Source organism: Ursus maritimus, unplaced genomic scaffold (assembly GCF_017311325.1).
Source record: "Ursus maritimus isolate PB19 unplaced genomic scaffold, ASM1731132v1 scaffold_17, whole genome shotgun sequence".
Lineage (NCBI taxonomy): Eukaryota > Metazoa > Chordata > Mammalia > Carnivora > Ursidae > Ursus > Ursus maritimus.
The window spans coordinates 48,325,332-48,350,924 of NW_024424119.1; the positions used below are offsets into that span (position 1 = coordinate 48,325,332).

The 25,593-nt window shown below is 41.5% G+C and overlaps 2 protein-coding genes and 1 pseudogene across 2 annotated transcripts; 2 read left to right on the top strand and 1 right to left on the bottom strand.

Annotated features, from left to right (window-relative positions):
• Positions 1–5,715: 5,715 nt before the first annotated feature.
• Positions 5,716–6,426, bottom strand: LOC121103053 (annotated as a pseudogene).
• A 1,034-nt stretch (positions 6,427–7,460) lies between these two features.
• On the top strand, positions 7,461–8,885 carry LOC103670345 (olfactory receptor 1L4). The gene has a single exon (XM_008698797.2). It carries the CDS (start codon positions 7,643–7,645, stop codon positions 8,573–8,575), a length of 933 nt encoding a protein of 310 aa, XP_008697019.2. The 5' UTR covers positions 7,461–7,642; the 3' UTR covers positions 8,576–8,885.
• Positions 8,886–23,630: 14,745 nt separating this feature from the next.
• LOC103670344 (olfactory receptor 1L6) lies at positions 23,631–24,872 on the top strand. The gene has a single exon (XM_008698796.2). The coding sequence runs from the start codon at positions 23,848–23,850 to the stop codon at positions 24,778–24,780; it is 933 nt and encodes a 310-aa protein (XP_008697018.2). The 5' UTR covers positions 23,631–23,847; the 3' UTR covers positions 24,781–24,872.
• Positions 24,873–25,593: the final 721 nt, after the last annotated feature.

Sequence of the window (25,593 nt, forward strand, 5' to 3'; positions counted from 1 at the left end):
ATTCAAAACACTGACAATACCAAATGCTGACAAAAATGCGGAGTAACAAGAATTCTCAGTCACTACTGGTGGAAGTTCAGAAAGTACAGACAGTCTGGCAGTTTCTTACAGAACTAAACATACTCTTACTATATGATCCAGCAGTCACGCGCTTTGGTGCTAACCGAAAGGAGCTGAACACTTACCTCCACACAAAACCCTGCACGTGGATGTTTATAGTACCTCTGTTCACAACTGCCAAACTTGGAAGCACCAAGGATGTTGCTACTGTCCTTCCTTCAGTAGGTGAATGAATAAATACACAGTGGTATGTCCAGACAATGAAATATCATTCAGTACAAAAAAAGAAATGCGCCAGGAAGATTGGAAAACACAGGGAGAAAACTTAAATGCATATTACTAAATGAGAGAAGCCAATCTGCAAAAGCTACATGCTATAGGATTCCAATAGTTGGCATTCCAGAAAAGGAAAAACTATGGAGAGAGTAAAAGATCAGTGGATGCCAGGGCATAGGTGGGAGAGAGGGATGAATGGGTGGAGCACCAAGCAGTTTAAGGCCAGTGAAACTATTCTCTATGATACCATAATGGTGTCAAGAGACATGTGTCAAAATGTACAACACCAAGAGTGAACCCTAATGTAAACTATGGATTTGAGTGACGATGATGTGTCAGAGGCGTTCATCAATTATGACAACTGTAGCACTCTGGTGGGGATGTTGATAATCGGGGGGTTTGGTGCATGTGTGGGGGCTGTGGCTATGTGGGAACTCTCTGTAACCATGTGATCAATTTTGCTGTGAACTTATAACTGCTCTAAAAAAATTAAGACTATTACAGGGAAAAAATAGAAAAAAAAAGAAAATATCTAAGTTGTGATTGCTATGCATTTATAGATGAGGACAATGTGGTTTAGTAAAGCTAAACAACTTGCCCAAATTCCTCCACTTAGTAATTAGTGAAACTGGAATATCTGCTTGAAGAAACTGAAGCAATAAAATGTTTAAGAAAGGCAAACAAACCCCCCCACACACACACACGAGGCTCAAAAAGTTTAGTACTGCAAAAGCTACACAGCCTATAAAAGGCAGAGCCAGCATCTGAATCTATTCCAACTGGCTCCAGACCCACATCTTAATCCCTCCCCCAGAACACTACACCTGCACCTAGATACAGTCATGCATGCAGACACAGAACTTCGGAGATGTCAGATGCCATCGCCTCTCCTTCCAGGCAGGCACACATAAGCCTACACACAGACACACACGAGGAGCCCATGCATGAATAGAGAGCACACATGAACAGAGAACACACATGTTCATGCACATGCTTCACATATGTGTGCATGAAACACCTCCATCCCTGTTGCTGCACGGCCCTAATTCCCTTCCCGGGGACATGAGGCGACACCTCTAGAGCCCAGGTTCCCCAAGGCTCAGAGCACAGAGCTCAGTAAGGACATCAGTAATGTTCTTCTTTCCTGGGAAGACCACAGGGCCAATGCCTCCAGGGCTCTGGCATTCACAGAGGACAGACCCCTGGGTCTCCCTTTCCACCACCAACACCCACTGTACATAGGGAGAAGAGAGCACATTTCTGAAAGTAGGTCTGCACTTGCCCTGGCCTGCTCCCTCACAGACTCAGAGCCTGATCTTAACTCCCTGGCAGGCCCCCTAGCCTGGTCAGGACCCTGAATCTCCTCTGTCAGGCCCACAGGTAGGCAGGCTGAGGGGTCTTTGGGAGCAGAGACAGGGATCGACATCTTCATATGATCTTCCTCCCTTTTCCTGATCCCATCTTCTCTCCTCCATCTCAAAGACAAGAGACAAGTGAACGAGAAAGCTAGGATAATGCAGGGGATAAGAGCACACATTCTGAAGCTGGCCTCCACCACCTTCTAGCTGTGTGGACTTAGGCAAGTCACTTCAGTTCTTGTACCTCACTTTCATTATCTGTAAAATGTGGTGTTGTGAAAACTAATTGACTTAATGTATGTAGAATTCCTAGAGCAGTGACTGGTACACATAAGCACTGTGTCACTGCTAGCTATTATGTTACCATGACTGAGAAAATCCATGGGAAGGGGCTGCAATGAAGTGGGTATCTCGGGTAGGAGACATCTGGGTGAGGCACTCGGCTCAGCAAAGGGATACAAGAGACTGGGTTTCAGCAAAAATTCCACTCTAAGTACTTTTGGTTCGTCAGATGGACACCAAAGGTATGTTGCGACTGACAGAAGACAATTATTTACAAAAAAGGAATTCCAGGGGGCATATTTCCAATGTCCACTTGCCTTGAAATCTAGAATTTAACAGCTGGAAATGGCTGGGTAAAATTCTAACCTGATATAGGAGTGAACACTGAACACTGCTGAAAAGAGTAGAACCACGCCTGGAAAGAGCCCTGTGCCATCCCTAAGCAGACATATCTCTATACAAAGTTAAATATGGAAGGAATTCCTCACTCCATCCCTATAATCGTGCTTCAGAAGGCAACCGCACACACTTAAACACACACACACACACCACAACAAACACAAATATAAAGGAGATATATTTCTTTGCAGAAAATGGAATTATTCTATATGCATTGCTCTGCAACTTGCTTTTGTCACTTAACAAAATGTCAAGGACAGTAGTATTACCTTGATTATATAGCTTAGCAATGAATAGCTTCTGCTCTGCCATCAGACTGCCTGAACTAAAATCCCAGTTCTACCACTTACTAACTGGGGAATCTGGTGAGTTACTTCACTAAATTATATTCTTTTACTGAAAATAAGGGTATTGTGCTAAGCAAAATAAGACAGTGAGAGAAAGACAAATACCATAAGATTTCACTCATATGTGGAATTTAAGAAACAAAACAGCTGAACATAGGGGAAGGGAAGGAAAAATAAAATAAGATAAAAATTGAGAGGGAAGCAAACCATAAGAGATGCTGAATTCTAGGAAACAAACGGAGGGTTGCTGGAGGGGAGGTGGGTAGGGGGATGGGGTAATTGGGTGATGGGCATTAAGGAGGACACTTGATGTAATGAGCGCTAGGTGTTATATGCAACTGATGAATCACTAAATTCTACCTCTGAATCTAATAAAAAAGAAAAAGAAGGATAATAATGGTGCCTGTCTAGGATTAGGGGAAAATAAAATCATAAGATACATGAAAAGCACTTACCTCAGGGTGGAATATACTGAGTACTAATAAATGTTGACTATCATTAGCCATCTTATTTCTTTAGAGGATGGGTGCTATTGAGTAATGAGAATGCACTATTAATTGTTTTCATAATTTACGGATGTTTAGGTTGTTTCCTCTGTTGGTTTTTTTGTTTTTCTTTTCTCTTAATCTGGTATTATGAGTAATGTTACAAAAATGTGTGTATGTATCTTTATGCTACACATATATGAATATTTTTAAAGGATAGATTTTTACTGGACAAAGAAATGTAGATTTTCGATTCTGACAGAGACTGCCAAAATCCTATACTGATTATCCTCTCATTACCAGTGTATGTGAGGGGTTTTTTTCCTTTCGAATATTGCTTAAAAAATTTTATTGACAATCCAATGAGTGAAAATTGTGTTTCAGTCTAATTTACATTTTCTGATTACCAACTAGGTTGGTATGTTTTCTTTGGTAAATGTGTTGTAGATATTTTCTTTAAGTCAATAGTTAATATTTAAGTTTTACTTATGATTTCTTTTGGTGTCATTTTCACATTTTTGAGCATAGTGTTTTGTCATTCTTGCCTCTACATTTTTTTCTCAACTGGAATGGCATCCACATCTTGAGACCACATAAATATGCCCTTTATTTTTGGCTAATACTTTAAGATTTGGATTTTTTAATTCTAGTTTGTGCATATGGGTTTTGTTTCTATGTGGTTAGGAAAAAAAATCTAGCCTTATTTTTTACAAAGGTTTAGCATGTCTATTGATTAAGATTATATATGCATGTGTAAATATAGGCATACAGAATTCTTTAAGTTGGTTCATTGATTGGTTTTTCTCTCTGTGTATGATTATCTTTTTTTTTTTTCATTATTATATACTTTGATTTTTAGTTAGAAAAACTCTCTGTTGGGGCACCTGGTGGCTCAGTCAGCTGAGCATCCAACTCTTGATTTCCGCTCAGGTCATGATCTCAGGGTTGTGAGATGGAGCCCTATGTCACACTCAGTGCTGGGTATGGAGCCTGCTTAAGATTTTCTTTCTCCCTCTCCCTCTGCCCCTCCCCCACTCACTCTCAAAGAAAAGAAAAACCCTGTCATTATTCTAATTTTTTTCAAAATTGTCTTTCCCAGGCTATTTACTCCTCTAGATGAATTTTAGAATGACATTCTCAAGTCCTATTAAAAATGCCCTTGGGAGGGCACCTGGGGGGCTCAGTCAGTTAAGTGTCTGCCTTTGGCTCAGGTCATGATCCCAGAGTCCTGGGATGGAGCCCAGTGTCTGAGTGTGCCCAGGTGTCCCTGCTGAGCAGGGAGCCTGCTTCTCTCTCTCCTCCCGCTCATGCTCTTGCTATCTCTGTCGCTATCTCTGCCTCTCTCCCTCGCTCTCAAATAAATAAAATCTTTTTTTTAAAAAATGCCCTTGGGTAAAGAAATGCTCTTGGGGTGTTATCACAGGTGCACTAAATTTTATTAATTCTAGAAGAATTTTCTTACAGCTTTATTGAGATATAATTGACATATATAACATTGTGTTTGTTAAAGGTCTACAACATGATTTGATATATGTTGTGCAATGATTCCCACAGTATGGTTAGTTAATATCTCCTTCACCCCACATAATTCCATTTCTGGTTCTTTTATAAGAACATTTAAGAACTACTCTCTCAAACTGAATGTTGGTCAGGAGGGGCTGGGAGAGTGGGGGAATCCAGGAGATGTTTAAGCATACAATCTCGAAACCAGTAGATGAATAAATCCTGGAGATTTAACATGCAGCATAGTGATTACAGACAACAATACTGAATTATATATAAACCTCTCAGTTTCTAAGAGTGGTAGATCTTAACTGTTCCCATCACAAAAAAGAAATGATAATTATGTGGTGTGACAGAGGTGTTGGCTAATGCTATGTTGATGGTCACAATGCAATTTAAATGCATCAAATGAACACATTTTACAACTTAAGTTTACACAATGTCATACGTCAATTATATCTCAATTAAAACAAATAATACCTACTCTCTTAGCAAATATCAAGTACATAATACAAAATTGCTAACTTTTGTCACCATACTTTACATTAGGTCTCCAGAACTTATTGACCTTACAAATGGAAATTTGTACCTTCTGTTCAACATGTACCCATTTCTCCCATCCTAGCCTCCTGTAACCACAATTGTACTCTGTTTCTATGAATTTGTCTCTTTTAGACTCCCAATAAAAAGAAGGAAATCCTGCCAATTACAACTTGGATGGAACTTGTGGGCATGATGCTAAACAGATAAAGACAGCTATTGTATAATGTACTTATATGTGCAATCTCAGAATTGGCACTTTTAAATTGACTCTTCCCTTTTTAGAAGTATAGTATCTCCATTTATTCAGACATCCTTTTGTGTTCTGTTACACTTTCTGAAGAGAGATCTTTCTCATTTCTTTTTACTTTTTTCTATCAGATTTATTACCAAATATTTTTTAGACTTTCTTTTTTTTGTGGAAGAAACAATGGTTTTGTTTTTTTTTTTAAGATTTTTATTTATTTGAGAGAGAGAGAGAATGCACGAGCGGGGAGGGACAGAGGGGGTGGGAGGAAGAATCCAGCAGATGAATCCTCTTTTCCATCACAACAACTGCTGGCATTCTTTTGTCAAAAGTCCATCCATCAGGACTTCTCTATCCTGATTGGCCAAGGGGTTCTGCTTTGGTTGCCAGGGCCTCATTCAGCTAAATATGATATTCCTGAAATCTCATGGATATACTTTGTCTCATTGTCAAATATTTCTGTCAGTGATGTTCTGAACAGCTCCTCAGGTTCTACTTCTGTTGTTGTGAAGTCTTTGACACAGTCCAAATAGCAGCTTTCTGTAAGTTTATTGTAGGTTCCAAGAAATTCCTTAAGCTGTTTGGTCTGATCAGATTCTGGTATTTGTGCTGCCATATGCTTTTGGTATGTTTATACCTTTCCTGATGCATGACTTTCCTTGTTGTTCTGGAAAATTAGTTCTCCAACCTTCGCTTGAATGTCTCCAACGAGGCTGGATTTCCTACTGGAGCACAGGCTCTCACGTCCTACACCAGTGTGAGGCTGTGGGGCTGCACTACTAGTCGATGTAGGGACAGAGGGTCTGGGTCAAGGCAGACACTACAGTGGCTGGATGGTTAGACTTTCTTGCCATTTCCAATTGAAACCTTTTACTCCATTATATTTTTCTACTACAAGATAAATATGAATATTTGTATGATATCTTATATCTGGCCACTTTGATAAATCTTCATAGGTTTAAAAGTTCTCAGATGAGTACCTTGGATTTTGCTAGATAGCCAAACAAGTCAGCTAAGAATAATGACAAGTTAAATATTATGCCTATTTCATTAATTTTGCTTTTTCACAGGCGTACACTACCATCTGAGCACTATAGCTTAAAAGTGGTAACAGAGGCCATCCTTGTGTTGTCTTTCCCCTAATTGGTGGAACGGGATGCTTACATTCAAAGTTTTCTATTCTGGTAATATTTAAATGTTTAGAATGAGGGCTTCATACTTTCTTAGTCAAAATAAGTCATGTATGTAAAGCTATCCCCTGGAGAAGAAGAAAAAAAAAATCTAAAGAGTTGCTCAAGAAACAACCTAAATAGAATATGACCCTTACTGAAATTTTTTTTACCATGTTATGTTAGTCACCATACAGTACATCATTAGATTTTGATGTAGTGTTCCATGATTCATTGTTTGCATATAACACCCAGTGCTCCTTACTGAAATTTTTAAGCAGATGTCTGTTTTTAAAGCACCATATTCTCAAATTTATATGCATTTTGTGCTAAATTTCTTTTTTTTTTTCCTGTCCTTAAAATGTCTTTTGCCATGTATGCATATATCAGCTCATCTTGTTGTACACCTTAAATATATAAAATGTGGTCAAATATACCTCAATGAGGCTGGAGAAAAATGCTATTTTCACTTCCTAGTTAGACTGAAGTTGCAATTAAAGAAAATGTCTTTTATTTTACACCTGGAGAAAACAATGATATACTTTTTTACTCCATTGCCAGTGTTATCCCTACTACTGCCACCAGAATATTTTTCTTAGCATGGTTATTTAATATGCGAACAGAAGTGTTTAATAAACTTTGACACATCAAAAAAAAAGAATATTTAGAAAGAAAATTGAGAAAACTCAGACAAATTAGGCTAACAGAATTTTTTCAAGGAAGAATTACCTAACGACACAAGGGAAAACATTAGTTTCTCATGTAAAAAGCAACTTGAAATTTTCTTATTTTTCTCTTACTGGATTTTACTCCCTCTTGTTCTAGAATGTCTTGAAGTAAATACTCTTTAAAATCAGAAAAAAAATGTCAATGGGCATTTTTATAACCTGGAGATTAGGGAAGAAGGTGACTTGATGAAATTGCCCTTCACATCTCTCCAACTGCTTCTCCACACCCTGTCCACGAAGGCACAGACATGGAGACAAAGAACTACAGCAGTGACTCGGGCTTTATCCTCCTGGGCATCTCTTCCAGCCCTCAGCTACAGAAACCACTCTTTGCCATCTTCCTCATCATGTACCTGGTCACTGTGATGGGCAATTTACTCATCATTCTGGTTATCCACTCTGACTCCCGACTCCACACCCCGATGTACTTTTTCCTCAGCAACCTGTCCTTCACGGATATCTGCTTCACAACAGTCATTGTGCCCAAGATGCTGGCAAATTTACTATCAGAGACCAAGGCTATCTCCTTCGTGGGATGCCTGGTCCAGATGTACTTCTTCATAGCCTTTGCAAATACTGACAGTTACCTTCTGGCCTCGATGGCCATAGACCGGCTGGTGGCCATCTGCAACCCCTTCCACTATGATATGGTCATGAACCCACGGCGTTGCCTCCTCATGCTCCTGGGTTCTTGCACCATCTCCCACCTGCACTCCCTGCTCCGGGTGCTACTCATGTCCCGCCTGTCCTTCTGTGCCTCCCATGTCATTAAGCACTTCTTTTGTGATACCCAGCCTGTGCTAAAGCTATCCTGCTCTGACACATCCTCCAGCCAGATTGTGGTCATGACCGAGACCCTGGCTGTCATCGCGACCCCCTTCCTGTGCATCCTCTTCTCCTACCTGCGAATCATCATCGCTGTGCTCAGAATTCCCTCTGCAGCTGGCAAGTGGAAGGCCTTCTCTACCTGTGGCTCCCACCTCACTGTAGTGGCCTTGTTCTATGGGAGTGTCATCTATGTCTATTTTAGGCCCCTGTCCATGTACTCAGTGGTGAAGGACCGGGTAGCCACAGTCATGTACACAGTAGTGACACCCATGCTGAACCCCTTCATCTATAGCCTGAGGAACAAAGATATGAAGAGGGGTTTGAGGAAATTAAGGGACAGAATTCACTCATAGGAAGAGCAAATAGATGGAACACCTTAACTGGGAGATGACTTAAGAGATGATCACATCATCTTCCCCTCCTGCCCATTTTTCACATGGTGCCCAAACAGGTCAGAGAAGGTAGTGCTGGAAAGCAATAAGAGCCCTGACTAGAAGCTAGGACACTTGGTTTCTATCAATGACCTTGACCAATTACATGTGCAATCCCAGGCCAAGTGCTGCTAGGGATCCACATTTCAGGGAAACTGGTCCTGCCATGTATATAAATACAGCCATCTCGAAGTAAAATAAAGCTATCTCCAAACACCTCTCCCATGGGCTTGACCTTGGCTAGAACTCAAGAAAGTACAAAGTCCTATTGGTTTTGAGAATAAGAAGATACACAAAGTCGGTAGGGAATTGGGAAAAAACTTCTTGGAATAACGACCTAAGATTGTCCTGAAGGATGGACTGACTTGGACAGATCAAAGTTCAATACAGCAGGAAATGGGCAAAACATTCCAAATAGTGGGAACCACACAAAGAGGAGGAGACAGTAAACACTGAAATGTGTTTGAGGGACAGTGGAAAAGCCCTGTGAGGCTTGTTCGGTTTGAGAACAGAGAGAATAAGGCTGGGGAGATGGAAGAATCTACAAAGCAGATGTAGTGCCCGCACCAACACCAGGGTGTCCTCACAGTGAATTCTCAGCACTTGACTCCTTTCCCTTCCCCCTTGCTTCTGCCTTTGTCCACACGGCCATGATCCTCGCTGAAATGTCCTTTATATCCTGGAGAAAAGCAATGTGTGTCAGTCAGGATAAGCTAGGTTGTGCTGATGAAACAAACAATGTCAAAATCGTTGGACCCGAAACCAAAGATTTATTTCATATTGACACTGCATGTTCACCACTGAAAAGCATAGGGTGCTGCTCACTTTAAACACTCAGGGACCAAAGCTGATGGAGCAGACACCACTGTAAACCTTAATCATCACTCCATCAGAAGCTGAGGAAAACCTGAAGATTTTGCACTACCATCTAAATACTCTGGTCTAGGTGTGACTCACACCACTTGTGACCACTTACAACCCCTCTCAAACACAAGGGAACCAGGAGGCACAATTCAATAGTGCATCTGTCAAATGGAGACCACAATTACCAGATGCACAAATTTAAGACTATACACAACTCTAATAACACACAAATACACAAGTGTGAATTTGTTGCTTAATCAATTGCACCTGATTATCAATTTCAATAACAAAAATAACATAAGATCCTATACTGTCTGGGAATCCTGCCTCATTTATTTCATCAAGTTTGAATAACCGCCAGCTTTTATTAACCATAAGCTTGCTGATGGCAGGAGTTCAACTTGAATATCAGACATTTGGCCTTAACACCCTAACCAGAGGTGTATAGTGGCCTAATGGAACAAAGGGATACCTGGGGCCCCACATTAAGGTTCCTGCCATTGTTGTTACTGTGACTTGTCCAGTGATTGAAAAGCAACCAGCAATCCCAAAAAAAAAACCCAAAAAAACAAAAAAACTCAAGCTGCACTTGCCTTCATATTGTATGGGCATACCTGGCTTGCACCACTATCCCCACTAGTCACTCAGCTTTTGGGATGCTGGCCTACAAAGCCTGTACTCTTTCTACTTCCTATATGTCTGTGCCATCATTTGAATCATGTATAATCAACCACTTTAAAAACGAATAATGCCTGGCATATATGGAATACACAAATTCATTAATTACACCTTCCAGTAACTTCTAAACATAAGTAAGTCATTTGGTTCCAGGAAACTAAACATATTTTTTCTTTTTTTTTTTTAAGATTTTATTTATTTATTTATTTGACAGAGAGAGAGACAGCCAGCGAGAGAGGGAACATAAGCAGGGGGAGTAGGAGAGGAAGAAGCAGGCTCCCAGCGGAGGAGCCCGATGTGAGGCTCGATCCCAGGACCCTGGGATCACGCCCTGAGCTGAAGGCAGACGCTTAACGACCGAGCCACCCAGGCGCCCTAAACATATTTTTTTTCTGAGTCCCCTCTGCCATCAGTCCCAGACTCCTTTTTCTCAACAACACGTAGTCACTAAGAAATCAAGATCTTTTAGGTATAATTCTATAGGTATTCCATAAAGTACATGACAGGTGACCATGAGATAACACGTTAGGGTAAGTTACCAATCTGGCCCCCAGGTTAGTCCTAACCTTCTCAGTCACAGCTAGAGTACTGTTTCTGTCAGAATAGGAAGCACTTTCCACAAGATATCCTGCCACACTTCAGAAGGGTGAGCTGATGTTGGCAGGTAGTACCGAAAAACGTTAATCAAAGTTTTGCTATCCAAACAAAGGAGCCCAAGGTGAACTTGGAAATTTGTTATATAAACATCAGTAAGAATGAAATAAATTCCTTATGAAAGTACATATAGTCAGAGCAAAGGTCTAAGCAGACTTTCTGAACATCTGCCAAGTCAGGTGAAGTGCTTCTACGTGGCCCTTGGGAGTAGACCAGGAAACCCCTTGACAGCTCTTCCTCCTACCGTATAGATAGATAACGTGTGAGGCTGGTTGAATACAATAGTGGAATAATACTAGAAGCATGTCATTTGATGAGGAAACTGTGAAGGAAATTTATTGGGTCCTTCTACTGCAAGCTCATTACATATATGAAAATGTTGGAGATTTTGCACGATACTGAGCTAAGAAAAATTACTTCCTTGAACATATTTTGCCTGTTGATCAGAGTAAGTAACATAAACTAGGAGGGGTATGAAACATGAATGCTGAGAAGGACCTAGAGAAGAGTGCTGAATATTTCTGACATTGAAGAGTCCGACAGAGAAGGTATTAGCAAAGAGGACAGAAAAGGAGGAGTCGAATCCTCCAAGAGTAGAAGTTTCAAGAGATGAGGTTATGGATTTATTCCCCCCCCACAGCAAAAAATCTCTTCCCAGCCAACCAGTCTCCAGCCGTCCGCAGAACTTACACACGGAACAAGCAAACGAGCCAGTTAGGATGAACCTGGTGTTCAATGCTAAGTACAAACACCACCAAGCTTCTCCAGAGCCCCTGCATTCCCTGGACAGGAGATATGTTCTAAAGGTCATTGTCTCTGGATGTATCAAGAATTTCAGACACATACCATAAAGAAATTCTTAGGGACATACCTAGAAACTCAGTTCATCTGAGTCAGAGTCCTACTATTCTGCATCATAGGTAACCCTGCTTTTCCTGCACAAAATGGAAATAATCAGGGTTTAATGGAACTGAGAACTTCAAAAGATGAAGGTGAAACTAGCCAGGTCCACATAGGCATAAAGAACCTGGGGACCTAGTCCCACTGCTTTTACCATGGTCAGCTCTCAGATTCCTGCCAGAAGGCCTTGTGATTTTTAGATTTCCCTAATCCAATCCGGCCACCACCAAGCTCCACCCTAACCCAACAAACAGCTGCCCCTTGTTAGGGAGGTGGGAGAGCTACTTAAATCAGAGGCAGCCTAGGAGTCAGAAACCAGGTAAGGAACCATAAGAAGGGCTCCCACTCCAACCCCAACCTAACAGTGACTATGGCAAGTCTTGGGTTTTTGTTGTTCTTGTTGTTGTTGTTGTTGTTGTTGTTGCTGTTGTTGTTGTGTGTACAGATTTTTTTTTAAATTTTTTATTATGTTAGTCACCATACAGTACCTCATTTGTTTTTGATGTAGTGTTCCATGATTCATTGTTTGCGTATAACACCCAGTGCTCCATGCAATATGTGCCCTCCTTAATACCCATCACCGGCCTAGTCCAATCCCCCTGAAACCCTCGGTTTGTTTCCCAGAGTCCATAGTCTCTCATGGTTCATTCTCCCTTCTGTTTACCCCCCCTTCATTCTTCCCTTCCTTCTCCTACCAATCTCCCTGCTATTCCTTATGTTCCATAAATGAGTGAAACCATTTGACAGTTGTCTTTCTCTGCTTGACTTATTTCTCTTAGCATAATCTCCTCCAGTCCCGTCCATGTTGGGTAATCGTTCTTTCTGATGGCTGAGTAATGTTCCATTGTATATATGGACCACATCTTCTTTATTATGGCAAGTCTTGTAAAGTGGAAGACAGTACCCATACACAGGACTCTTCTGGAGCCACTGTAAAGCTGGGAACCTGGGATAGAGGCCAGGCTTCTGAACTGAAGCACCATACACAACACAGAAGACTGCATCAGGTGGCAGAATAAGATTTTCACATCCCCCATGTAACAGTAAAATCATCTCCAGCTATTTTTGAATATATATCTTCAGTAGCTGAGTGGATAAACAGTGGTATATCCAGACAATGAAGTATTATTCAGTACAAACAAGAAATGAGCTATCAAATCTGAAAAACACATAGAAGACCTTAAATGTATATTACTTAATGAAAGAAGTCAATCTGAAAGGCTCAATGTTATATGATTCCATTATATGACATTCTGGAAAAGGAAAAGTGATGGAAACAGTAAAGGATCAGTGATTGCCAGGTGGAAGGGAGGAATGAATAGGTGGAATACCAAAGATGTTAGGGCCACAGAAACTATTCTCTACGATGCTATAATGTTGTCAATACACTTGTCAAAACCCACAGAATGTACACCACCAAGAATGAATCCTACTGTAAACTATGGATTTGAGCGATGACGATGTGTCAGTGGAGTTCATCAATTATGACAACTGTAGCACTCTGCTGGGGCTGTTGATAATTAGGGCGTTTGTGAATGTATGAGGGTTGCGAGTATGCAGGAACACTCAGTACTATGTAATTAATTTTGCTGTGGCATTGTAACTGCTCTAAAAAATTAAGTCCATTAAAGGAAAAAATGTTTAAAGAATATCAGGAAACAATCAACAAAACCCAGAAAAGGAATAATCCAATTAGAAAACAGGCAGAAATCAGGGAAATTCAAATCAAAACCACATTGAGATACCACCTTACACCAGTTAGAATGGCAAAAATTAACAAGGCAAGAAACAACAAATGTTGTAGAGGATGTGGAGAAAGGGGAACCCTCTTACACTGTTGGTGGGAATGCAAGTCGGTACAGAAACTCTGGATAACAGTATGGAGGCTCCTCAAGATGTTAAAAATAGAGCTACCCTATGACCCAGGAATTGCACTACTAGGTATTTACCCCAAAGATACAAATGTAGTGAAAAGAAGGGGCACCTACACCCCGGTGTTCATAGCAGCAATGTTCACAATACCCAAACTGTGGAAGGAGCCGAGATGCCCTTCAACAGATGAATGGATAAAGAAGATGTGGTTTATATATACAATGGAGTATTACTCAGCCATCAGAAAGGATGAATACCCACCATTTGCATCGACATGGATGGAACTGGAGGGGATTATGCTAAGTGAAATAAGTCAAGCAGATTAAGACAATTATCATATGGTTTCACTCATATGTGGAACATAAGGAATAGCATGGAGGACACTAGGGGAAGGAACGGAAAACTGAAGGGGGGAAATCAGAGGGGGAGATGAACCATGAGAAACTATGGACTCTGGGAAACAAACCGAGGGTTTCAGAGGGGAGGGTGGTGGGGGGATGGGTATTAAGGAGGGCACGTGTTGTAATGAGCACTGGGTGATAGACGCAAATAATGAATCATGGAACACTACATCAAAAACTAATGATGTACTGTATGGTGACTAACATACATACATACATAAAATTATACTATAAAAAAAAGAAAAGAAAATGGGCAGAAGACATAAACAGACATTTTTCCAAAGATGATATACAGATGGCCAACAGACAGATGAACAGATGCTCAACATCATTGATTTTCAGAGAAAAACAAATGAAAGTACAATGAGATATCGCCTCACACTGGTCAGAATGGCTATAATCAACAACATAAGAAACAACAGGTGCTGGTGACAATGTGGAGAAAGGCGAACCCTGTTGTACTGCTGGTGGGAATGCAAACTGGTGCAGTCACTCTGAAAAACAGTATGGAGGTTCCTCAAAAATTTAAAAATAGAACTACCCCATGATCTAGCAATTACACTACTAGGTATTTACCCAAAGAATACAAAGGGATACATGCACCCTGATGTCTGTAGCAGCATTATCAACAATAGCCAAAATATGGAAACACCCCAAGTGTCCATCCACTGATGAATGGATAAAGAAAAGGTGGTATACACACATATATACATACATACACACACACACACACACACACACACACACACACACACACACATATATATATCTATGATGGAATATTACTCAGCCATCAAAAAGAATGAAATGTTTCTATTTGCAACAATATGGATGGAGCTAGAGAGTATTATGTTAAGTGAAATAAGTCAGTCAGAGAAACAAATACCATATGATTTCACTCATGTGTAGAACTTAAAAAACCAAACAAATGTGCAAAGGAAAACAGAGAGAAGCAAACCAAGAAACAGACACTTAACTACTATAGAGAACAAACTGATGGTTACCATGGGGGGAGGGGATTGGGGGAAACAGGTGTTGGGGATTACGGGGAGCATTTGTGGTGATGAGCACAGGGTGTTGTATGGAAGTGCTGAATCACTATATCGTATACCTAAAACTAATATTACACTATATATTAATTAACTGGAATTCAAATAATCACTTAAAAAATATCTGTCTTGGGGCGCCTGGGTGGCACAGCGGTTAAGCGCCTGCCTTCGGCTCAGGGCGTGATCCCGGCGTTACGGGATCGAGCCCCACATCAGGCTCCTCTGCTATGAGCCTGCTTCTTCCTCTCCCACTCCCCCTGCTTGTGTTCCCTCTCTCGCTGGCTGTCTCTATCTCTGTCAAATAAATAAATAAAATCTTTAAAAAAAAAAAAAATATCTGTCTAAAGTTGCAAAAGGAGCCTATAGGAGGTAGAGCCAGCATCTGAATCTATTCCAACTGGCTCCAGACCCACATCTTAATCCCTCCCCCAGAACACTACACCTGCACCTAGATACAGTCATGCATGCAGACACAGAACTTCGGAGATGTCAGACACCATCACCTCTCCTTCCAGGCAGGCACACATAAGCCTACACACAGACATGCACAAGGAGCCCACACATGAATAGAGAGCACGCATGTGTGCATGAACTCACATGTTTGTGCCCATGCTTCACATAACTGTGCATGAAAACCTCCACCCCTGTTGCTGCACGGCCCTAATTCCCTTCCCGGGGACATGAGGCGACACCTCTAGAGCCCAGGTTCCCACCAAGCTCCTGAACACAGAGCTCAGTAAGGACATCAGTAATGTTCTTCTCTCCTGGGAAGACCGCAGGGCCAATGCCTCCAGGGCTCTGGCATTCACAGAGGACAGACCCCTGGGTCTCCCTTTCCACCACCAACACCCACTGTACACAGGGAGAAGAGAGCACATTTCTGAAAGTAGGTCTGCACTTGCCCTGGCCTGCTCCCTCACAGACTCAGAGCCTGATCTTAACTCCCTGCCAGACCCCCTAGCCTGGTCAGGACCCTGAATCTCCTCTGTCAGGCCCACAGGTAGGCAGGCTGAGGGGTCTTTGGGAACAGAAACTGGGGGTCAACTATGATCTTCCTCCCTTTTCCTAATCCTATCTTCTCTCCTCCATCTCAAAAGCCAACAGATTTCATCTCTCTCTCTCTCTTTTTTTTTTTTTCTTTTTACCATCTATCGCACATTTCTGGAGAACATGCTCATGCAAGGCACTGGTCCCTTCCTTTAAGGGGCACAGCCCACATCATGCAAACCAAGAGCCTCAGGGTGACCTCCTCCAAGAAACTAGGGCAGCGGGAAAACAAGTGAATGAGAAAGCTAGCGTAATGCAGGGGATAAGAGCACACATTCTCAAGCTGGACTCCAACACCTTCTAGCTGTGTGGACTCAGGTAAGTCACTTCAATTCCTTGTGCCTCCGTTTCCTTATCTGTGAAAAGGGGTGTTGCAAAAACTAAATGATTTATGTATGTCAAGTTCGTAAAGCAGTGTCTGGCACATATAAGCACCATGTCACTGCTAGCTATTCTGTTACCATGACTGAGAATAGCCACGGGAAGAGATGCAGTGAAGTGGGTGTCTCCAATAGGAGACATCTGGGTGAGGCACTGCCAGCTCAGCAGAGGGACACAACAGACTGGGTTTTAGCAAAAGTCCCACTTTCCCACTTTAAGCACTTCTGGTCCGTCAGAGGGATCCCAAAGGTATGTTGAGACAGACTGAATTCACAAAAAAGAATCCAGTGGGCATATTTCCAACGTCCTCTTGCCTTGGAATCTATGATTTAACAGCTGGCAATGGCTGGGTTAAGCTCTAATCTGATGACTGAAAGCTAGGCATAAAGATTTCAGAGAACTGAAAAGACAAGGGCCATGCCTGCAAAGGGCTCTGCAGGATCCCAAAGCAGGTCAGATCTGTTCAAGATGCTCTGTATCTGTTCGTCCCTCTGCTGGAAGAGGGAAGAGAGAGGTCAGAGAGAAACTGGTTTCTAAGCACCTGACCCAGGAGAGACTCTAAGTTAGGTACTGATGCGGCAAAAGGAAAGAGCTACTGTTTTCTCAGAATCTGGCAGAGCTGAGGTCCAAAGTCTCCTGCAATCATTCCTCTCTGAAGGCAAGGAAGAGCGGCGAGCACATGGCTTCATGGAATCGGAGGCGGTAAGGGCAGTAGGAAAGAAGGAAATTGAAAGGTTCCAGTGGACGGGCACAAAGGAGGGAGGAGGAGAACTGGGTCACAGGAGGCATGAGGCACTGGGAAGTAAGAGGACTTCTGTAGTACCTCTACTACATGTGCATGGTGTGGCAAATAGGTGTGACAGCATCGTTTAGCACAGATAAAACACAATTTGAAACCACATCTACCTGGGTGTGAGTCTCAGCAATGCCACTTATCAGCTGCGTGGCTCTCTGAATTTCAGTCCCTTTTTCTATCAAAGGGGGAAAGCAACGCTTCTAACAACATAGTGCTAGTGTGAGGAGTCAATGGACAAGTGCTAAGCCCAGAACCTTCCCAAGAAAGGGTAGCTGAATTTTTTCCAGTTGAGTCAGTTCCCAACTGTCCTTGCTCATTCACAGGAGTAGGTGCTTGCATGATGTGCAGCTTTCACCAGCACATTACACACCAACCACTTTTATTTCCTGCTTAGGAAGGGCATGCTCTGCTTCAAGTATATAGCCCCCGGTGTGATGTGGTTTGGCAGCTAGGAGAAGGGCCCTGCATCAATGGTGAGCAAGCATGAAGGGAACACCAACCTGAGATGACGGATGCCCACAACGTGGGAAATTCCAATAGAGGAAGTTGTGAAGTAGAGAAATAGTTTCTATTTCCCATCTAACAGGGAAGGGAGTATATACTTTTTAAGGTGGGATAGTGTAATTTAAAAGTCTTGGGAAATGTTCAAAATCATTAGCCATCAGGGAAATTCAAATCAAAACCACACTGAGATACCACCTTACGCCAGTTAGAATGGCAAAAATGGACAAGGCAGGAAACAACAAATGTTGGAGAGGATGTGGAGAAAGGGGAGCCCTCTTACATTGTTGGTGGGAATGCAAGTTGGTACAGCCTCTTTGGAAAATAGTGTGGAGGTCCCTTAAAAAGTTAAAAATAGAGCTACCCTATCATCCAGCAATTGCACTACTGGGTATTTACCCCAAAGATATAGACGTAGTGAAGAGAAGGGCCACATGCACCCCAATGTTCACAGCAGCATTGTCCACAATAGCTAAATTGTGGAAGGAGCCGAGACGCCCTTCAACAGATGACTGGATTAAGAAGATGTGGTCCATATATACAATGGAATATTACTCAGCCATCAGAAAGAACGATTACACAACATTTGCAGCAACATGGACGGACTGGAGGAGATTATGCTAAGTGAAATCAGTCAGCAGAGAAAGACAATTATCATATGGTTTCACTCATTTATGGAACATAAGAAATAGGAAGATCAGTAGGAGAAGGAAGGGAAGAATGAAGGGGGAGTAAACAGAAGGGGGAATGAATCATGAGAGACTGGACTCTGGGAAACAAACTGAGGGCTTCAGAGGGGAGGGGGAAGGGGGATTGGGATAGGCTGGTGATGGGTATTAAGGAGGGCACGTATTGCATGGTGCACTGGGTGTTATACACAAATAATGAATCATGGAACATTACATCAAAAACTAAGGATATACTGTATGGTGACTAACATAATAAAAAATTATTATAAAAAATAAATAAATAAAAGTAAAAGTCTTAGAAAGACCCTAAGTCTGCCCTGGTCCTTCCCACCACTAACTGAGGACCAGAATCGTCATTAAAATGTCATTTCTTGGGGTGTCTGGGTGGCTCAGTCCATGAAGCAACTGACTCTTGGTTTCAGCTGTGGTCATGATCTGAGGATCAAGGGATGGAGCCCCAGGATGGGCTCGGTGCTCAGCAGGGAGTCCGCTTGAGATTCTCCCTCTGCCCCTCCTCTCTCTCACTCAGATACTTAAATAAATCTAAAATAAAATAAAATAAAATGTCATGAGCAATCATACTAACCACCTATAGAAAGCTTCACCAAGCTCTTTCACTCAACTCTCTTTTTTTGGCCAGGAACATAAAATGTTTTATTACTAACCATAATAACTTTCATTTACATGGTGCCATACCATGTCAAAATGTGTTTGCACACATCATCTCATTTACACAATAGGAAGGTAGTGAAACACTGTATGTAAATTAATAATACAAACTTAAGAAGGCACAGAATCCAATAACGTTATAATAATTGTGCTTTTGAAAGAAATCAAAGGCCTTTCAGTTTTACTCTCAAATTGACTGTGAATCAAAACCCCATGCTGCTTCTTATTCATCGCAAGAGCTGTGATAAAGCCTCATCCGACCTCCCCCTTAGGTGGGTCAGGCAAAACCAGTACTGACGTGACAGGGAGGCTAAACTATTTTTTTAAGATTTATTTATTTATTTTAGGGGGGTAAAGGAAGAGGGAGAGAGAGAATCTCAAGCAGACTCCGCACAAAGCACGGAGCTCAATGTGGGGATCAATCTCACCACCCTGAGATCGTGACCTGAACTGAAACCAAGAGCTGGAGGCTCAACTGACAAGCTACCCAGGCGCCCCCCTCCACGTTTTGTTTTTTTTTTTAAGATTTATAGGCTAAACTTTTGAAAGGAGGCACAGGCACTTCATTTCCAAATTCTACTACAATAATTATTAACACCGCGTTTTCACCTCAAAATCTCAGGATAGAGAAGATGGTAATTATCTGGCACTAGATACAGCACGAGTATCCCTCCACTAACTGTCCTCTGGGGACAGCAAACAAGTACGGCAAGTATGTGGAGCTGACTTTCGTCTATGAGACTCACAGACATAAAACACAGAGACTGCTCAACCAACCACAGTCAAAATCACTGAATTCTTTTCAGGTCTACCTTTGAAAGTATTCAGGGACTGCCAAATGGGCAGGGTCCTCTTATCATTACCTGTGTAGGTAAATCTGTGACAGGCTGTGGGGTACCTATTCTTTTCTTCCTCTCCTTCTTAGCCTCCTCCTCTTCCTCCCCCTCCCCTACCCCTCCCATTTCCTTCCCCTTCCTCCCTTCCTTCACCCCTCCTCTTCCCCTTCTCCTTTTTTTTTTTACACCCTTACTGAAGTATAATTGATATGCAAAAAAACTGCACATATTTAATGCAATTTCATGTGAGGCTATCACAGGTATATGCGTATGTCAAGGGGCACTGGAGTGTCCAGGTGACAGGAGTAGGCAGGACAGAATATAGAACCAGCACATCTTATTGACAGCTCTAAGGAGATGAAGCGACTTGCCCAAGGCATAAGAAAATATACAATTTTATCTGATTCAGCTCAGTGGGTAGGGGGTTAACTACTGCCCCAGAGAAATATTGCCTAGATCAGGGGAATTCCAGGTACAAGCCCAAAAAGGATCAGAAGCCCTTCACCACCAGGGAAAATGATGTCCCAGCAGTGAGGCTGAAAGACACGGTGAAGGAGATGGAGAAAGAGCCCAGAGAGTCAAATGAACACATTGCCCCATAGTGGGATGAAGGTTATGTGTCTCGGATTCAGAGTGTCTATTAAAATGTTCAATGTTCATAAACTCCAACTCAGCATTCTACATCTCAAGATGTATTCCATACCAAAGAAACTGTCTCATGAGTGCAAAGATACACACACACACACACACACACACACACACACACACAAATACCCACTGTAACACCAACTGTGGGGAGAAAAGCATTATGGATACACTTACTGTATATAGTATTTGTCTAGATCTATGCAGAGAAAAAAAAACTTTTAAATATGCACACAACTCTACTTCCGTGAAAACTGGAATTATAGGGAAATTTCACCTTCTTAATTATATAATTAATATAAAGAAACATGTGTAGAGTATTTTTAAATACGGACAATAAAATAAAAAGTTAAATATGGAAGGAACTCCCCAGTGCATGTCTTCAATCTCACTTCAGGAGGAAGCCACACACAAGTAAACACACAAACCACAACAAACACAACATAAAATATTTTCTTTACAAAAATTATTCTCTATGTATCCTTCTGCAACCTGCTTTCTCACTTAACAAAATATCAGGGACAGCAGTGTAAGCTTGATAATACAGCTTAGCAACATACAGCTTCTGCTCTGCCATCAGACTGCCTGAGTTAAAATCCCAGCTCTACCACTTACTAACAGTGGGATCTAGTCAGTTACTTACCTTTACTAAATTCTACTTTTTGTGTCTAAAATCGGGATAATAACAGTGCTTATCTCCTAGGATTTGGAGAAAATAAAATGATAAAGACATGCCAAGCACTCAGCTCAGTAGTGTGACATACACTGAATGCTAATAAATGTTGGCTGACGTGCTCCACAGTATTTGTTCAGACACTGTGCGATATTGCATAAAGAGAATACAGTATAAATTGCTTTAAAAATTCACTTATTGTGGATAGTTAGGATGTTTGGGGAATGTTTGTTTTCTTTCTCTTTTAATTTTTTATTTAAATTCAATTTAGTGAACATATACTGTATTATTAGTTTCAGGGATAGAATTTAGTGTTTGTTTATATTGTTTTGTTTGGCATTAAAGTAATGCTAAAATAAAAAGGTGTACATATCTTTGTGCTACTCTATCTACAGGGTATATTTCTGTGAGTGGAACAATTCGATAAACAAATGTATATTCAATTCTGATAGAGATTGCCAAAATCCTACAGTGATTACCCTCTCATTATCAGTATATGTGAGGTTCTTTTTCTCTTTGGATAATGTAGAAAAAAAAAAACTATTGACAATCTGAAGGGTGAAAATTATATTTCAGTCTAATGTATATTTTCTGATTACTAAGGAAGCCAAGCATTTTCTCTATGGTTTTTCAGAAATGTGTTGCAGACATTTTCTTTGAGTCATGAGTATATAGTTTAGCTTTACATATTACCTCTTTTGGTGTAATTTTCATATTTTTGAGTACAGTATTTTGTCATTATGCCTCCACATTTTTTTCTTCCTTGGAATGGCATTCCTGTCCTGAGACCATAAATATATGCTGCTTTTGAGCTAATACTTACTTTATGGTTTGTATATCTTTACTTTGTTTGTTCATTTATATGGGATTTATTTCTATGTGTGTTAGATAGAAATCCAGCTTTAACTTTTCTAAAGTTGCAGCCAATTGCCATAAATATCAAATATCTGATTTAATAGTTCATCCATTTTTCATTGCTATGAAATAAGCCCATTATATGAAATTGCTCATAGTTCAAGATCCAAATACAGGTCTAAATACAGGTATAAAGAATTCTTTACGTTGACCCCTCATTTGTTTTTCTCTGTGTGTTCCATTAGCTTACTGTCTTTCATTATTACATGCTTTGAATTGTGGTTAGAAAACTTCTGTTATTGGGGCGCCTGGGTGGCACAGCAGTTGAGCGTCTGCCTTCGGCTCAGGGCGTGATCCTGGCCTTATGGGATCGAGCCCCACATCAGGCTCCTCCGCTATGAGCCTGCTTCTTCCTCTCCCACTCCCCCTGCTTGTGTTCCCTCTCTCGCTGACTGTCTCTATCTCTTTCAAATAAATAAATAAAATCTTTAAAAAAAAAAAAAGAAAACTTCTGTTATTATTTTAGTTTTTTCAAAATTATCTTGTCTTTCTGTAGCCATTTCCTCCTCTAGATGAGTTTTATAATGACCTTCTCAACTTCCATTAAAAATGACCTTCTCAACTTCCATTAAAATGCCCTTGGGTATTGTTATAGGCACACTGAATGTTATAAATTGAGAAAACTGACTTCTTTTTCCAGCATTTCTGAGATATAATGGACATGTAACATTGTGTAACTTTACGGTGTACAACATGATGACTTCATACACGTACATATTCTGAAATGATTGCCACAGAACGGTTAGTTAAGACCTCCATCACCTCCCAAAATGACCGTATGTTTTAATGTGTGGTTTTTATCCATGATAGTGGTAAGAAAGAGTCTTACATTCAAAGTTTTCTATTCCAATAATATATGAATGTTGAGAATGAGGATTTCATAGTTTTTTAATCAAAAAATTAATATATACTTTAATAATTAACCACAGTAATGTAAGCTATTCATGGTAGTATTTCTATTTTGATTGGCATCCCTGAACCAAAACCGTAAGTATCTAAATCATATTAGCCAAACAAAAACGCTTAAATAAACATGAAGCATGAAGCAGGTTTTGCTCTGAAGACTTAAGCGAGGCTTATCTAATTTCTGTGGATACCAAGGACGACTGATGACGATGTTATTTATCCTATCCCCATTACCACAGCCACCACCTCTGCTCCTATGAGTAGGACAGAATCCTTATGAAACGACATCATTCATGGATATGCCTTCTATGAAAGTATCCTGACTCAAGTCGGGACCCAATAGCCTCTTCCCCTGCCACATGAAGGGGAAAAAAAAAAAAGATAAGCAGTTGGTCAAGAAACAACCTAAGAAGAATATTTAAAAAGAGAACTGAGAAGAACTCACACACATGGTAGGCTACTAGAAGTTCCTAAGACATGTGGGATAAACTTTTAGTTCCTTACTGAGAAAGCAGCTTAGAATTTTCTTTATTTTTTCCATGTCAGATTTTACTCTCCCTTCCCAATAGTTTCTTAAAGTAAATGTTCTTTAAAATTCTAACAAAGCAGAGGGATTTCTTTTTAATAGGCTGGAGATTAGGGAAGAAGGTGACTTGATGAAATTGCCCTTCACATCTCTCCAACTGCTTCTCCACACCCTGTCCACGAAGGCACAGACATGGAGATAAAGAACTACAGCAGTGACTTGGGCTTTATCCTCCTGGGCCTCTCCTCCAACCCTCAGCTACAGAAACCACTCTTTGCCATCTTCCTCATCATGTACCTGGTCACTGTGATGGGCAATTTACTCATCATTCTGGTTATCCACTCTGACTCCCGACTCCACACCCCGATGTACTTTTTCCTCAGCAACCTGTCCTTCACGGATATCTGCTTCACAACAGTCATTGTGCCCAAGATGCTGGCAAATTTACTATCAGAGACCAAGGCTATCTCCTTCGTGGGATGCCTGGTCCAGATGTACTTCTTCATAGCCTGTGGGAACACGGACAGTTACCTTCTGGCCTCGATGGCCATAGACCGGCTGGTGGCCATCTGCAACCCCTTCCACTATGATATGGTCATGAACCCACGGCGTTGCCTCCTCATGCTCCTGGGTTCTTGCACCATCTCCCACCTGCACTCCCTGCTCCGGGTGCTACTCATGTCCCGCCTGTCCTTCTGTGCCTCCCATGTCATTAAGCACTTCTTTTGTGATACCCAGCCTGTGCTAAAGCTATCCTGCTCTGACACATCCTCCAGCCAGATTGTGGTCATGACCGAGACCCTGGCTGTCATCGCGACCCCCTTCCTGTGCATCCTCTTCTCCTACCTGCGAATCATCATCGCTGTGCTCAGAATTCCCTCTGCAGCTGGCAAGTGGAAGGCCTTCTCTACCTGTGGCTCCCACCTCACTGTAGTGGCCTTGTTCTATGGGAGTATCATCTATGTCTATTTTAGGCCCCTGTCCATGTACTCAGTGGTGAAGGACCGGGTAGCCACAGTCACGTACACAGTAGTGACACCCATGCTGAACCCCTTCATCTATAGCCTGAGGAACAAAGATATGAAGAGGGGTTTGAGGAAATTAAGGGACAGAATTCACTCATAGGAAGAGCAAATAGATGGAACACCTTAACTGGGAGATGACTTAAGAGATGATCACATCGTCTTCCCCTCCTGCCAATTTTTCACATGGTGCCCAAACAGGTCAGAGAAGGTAGTGCTGGAAAGCAATAAGAGCCCTGACTAGAAGCTAGGACACTTGGTTTCTACCAATGACCTTGACCAATTACATGTGCAATCCCAGGCCAAGTGCTGCTAGGGATCCACATTTCAGGGAAACTGGTCCTGCCATGTATATAAATACAGCCATCTCGAAGTAAAATAAAGCTATCTCCAAACACCTCTCCCATGGGCTTGACCTTGGCTAGAACTCAAGAAAGTACAAAGTCCTACTGGTTTTGAGAATAAGAAGATACACAAAGTCGGTAGGAAATTGGGAAAAAACTTCTTGGAATAACGACCTAAGATTGTCCTGAAGGATGGACTGATTTGGACAGATCAAAGTTCAATACAGCAGGAAATGGGCAAAACATTCCAAATAGTGGGAACCACACAAAGAGGAGGAGACAGTAAACACTGGAATGTGTTTGAGGGACAGTGGAAAAGCCCTGTGAGGCTTGTTCGGTTTGAGAACAGAGAGAATAAGGCTGGGGAGATGGAAGAATCTACAAAGCAGATGTAGTGCCCGCACCAACACCAGGGTGTCCTCACAGTGAATTCTCAGCACTTGACTCCTTTCCCTTCCCCCTTGCTTCTGCCTTTGTCCACACGGCCATGATCCTCGCTGAAATGTCCTTTATATCCTGGAGAATAGCAATGTGTGTCAGTCAGGATAAGCTAGGCTGTGCTGATGAAACAA

Coding starts and splice junctions, on each gene's coding strand:
- LOC103670345 (XM_008698797.2), top strand. CDS start 7,643: ATGGAGACAAAGAACTACAGCAGTGACTCGGGCTTTATCCTCCTGGGC.
- LOC103670344 (XM_008698796.2), top strand. CDS start 23,848: ATGGAGATAAAGAACTACAGCAGTGACTTGGGCTTTATCCTCCTGGGC.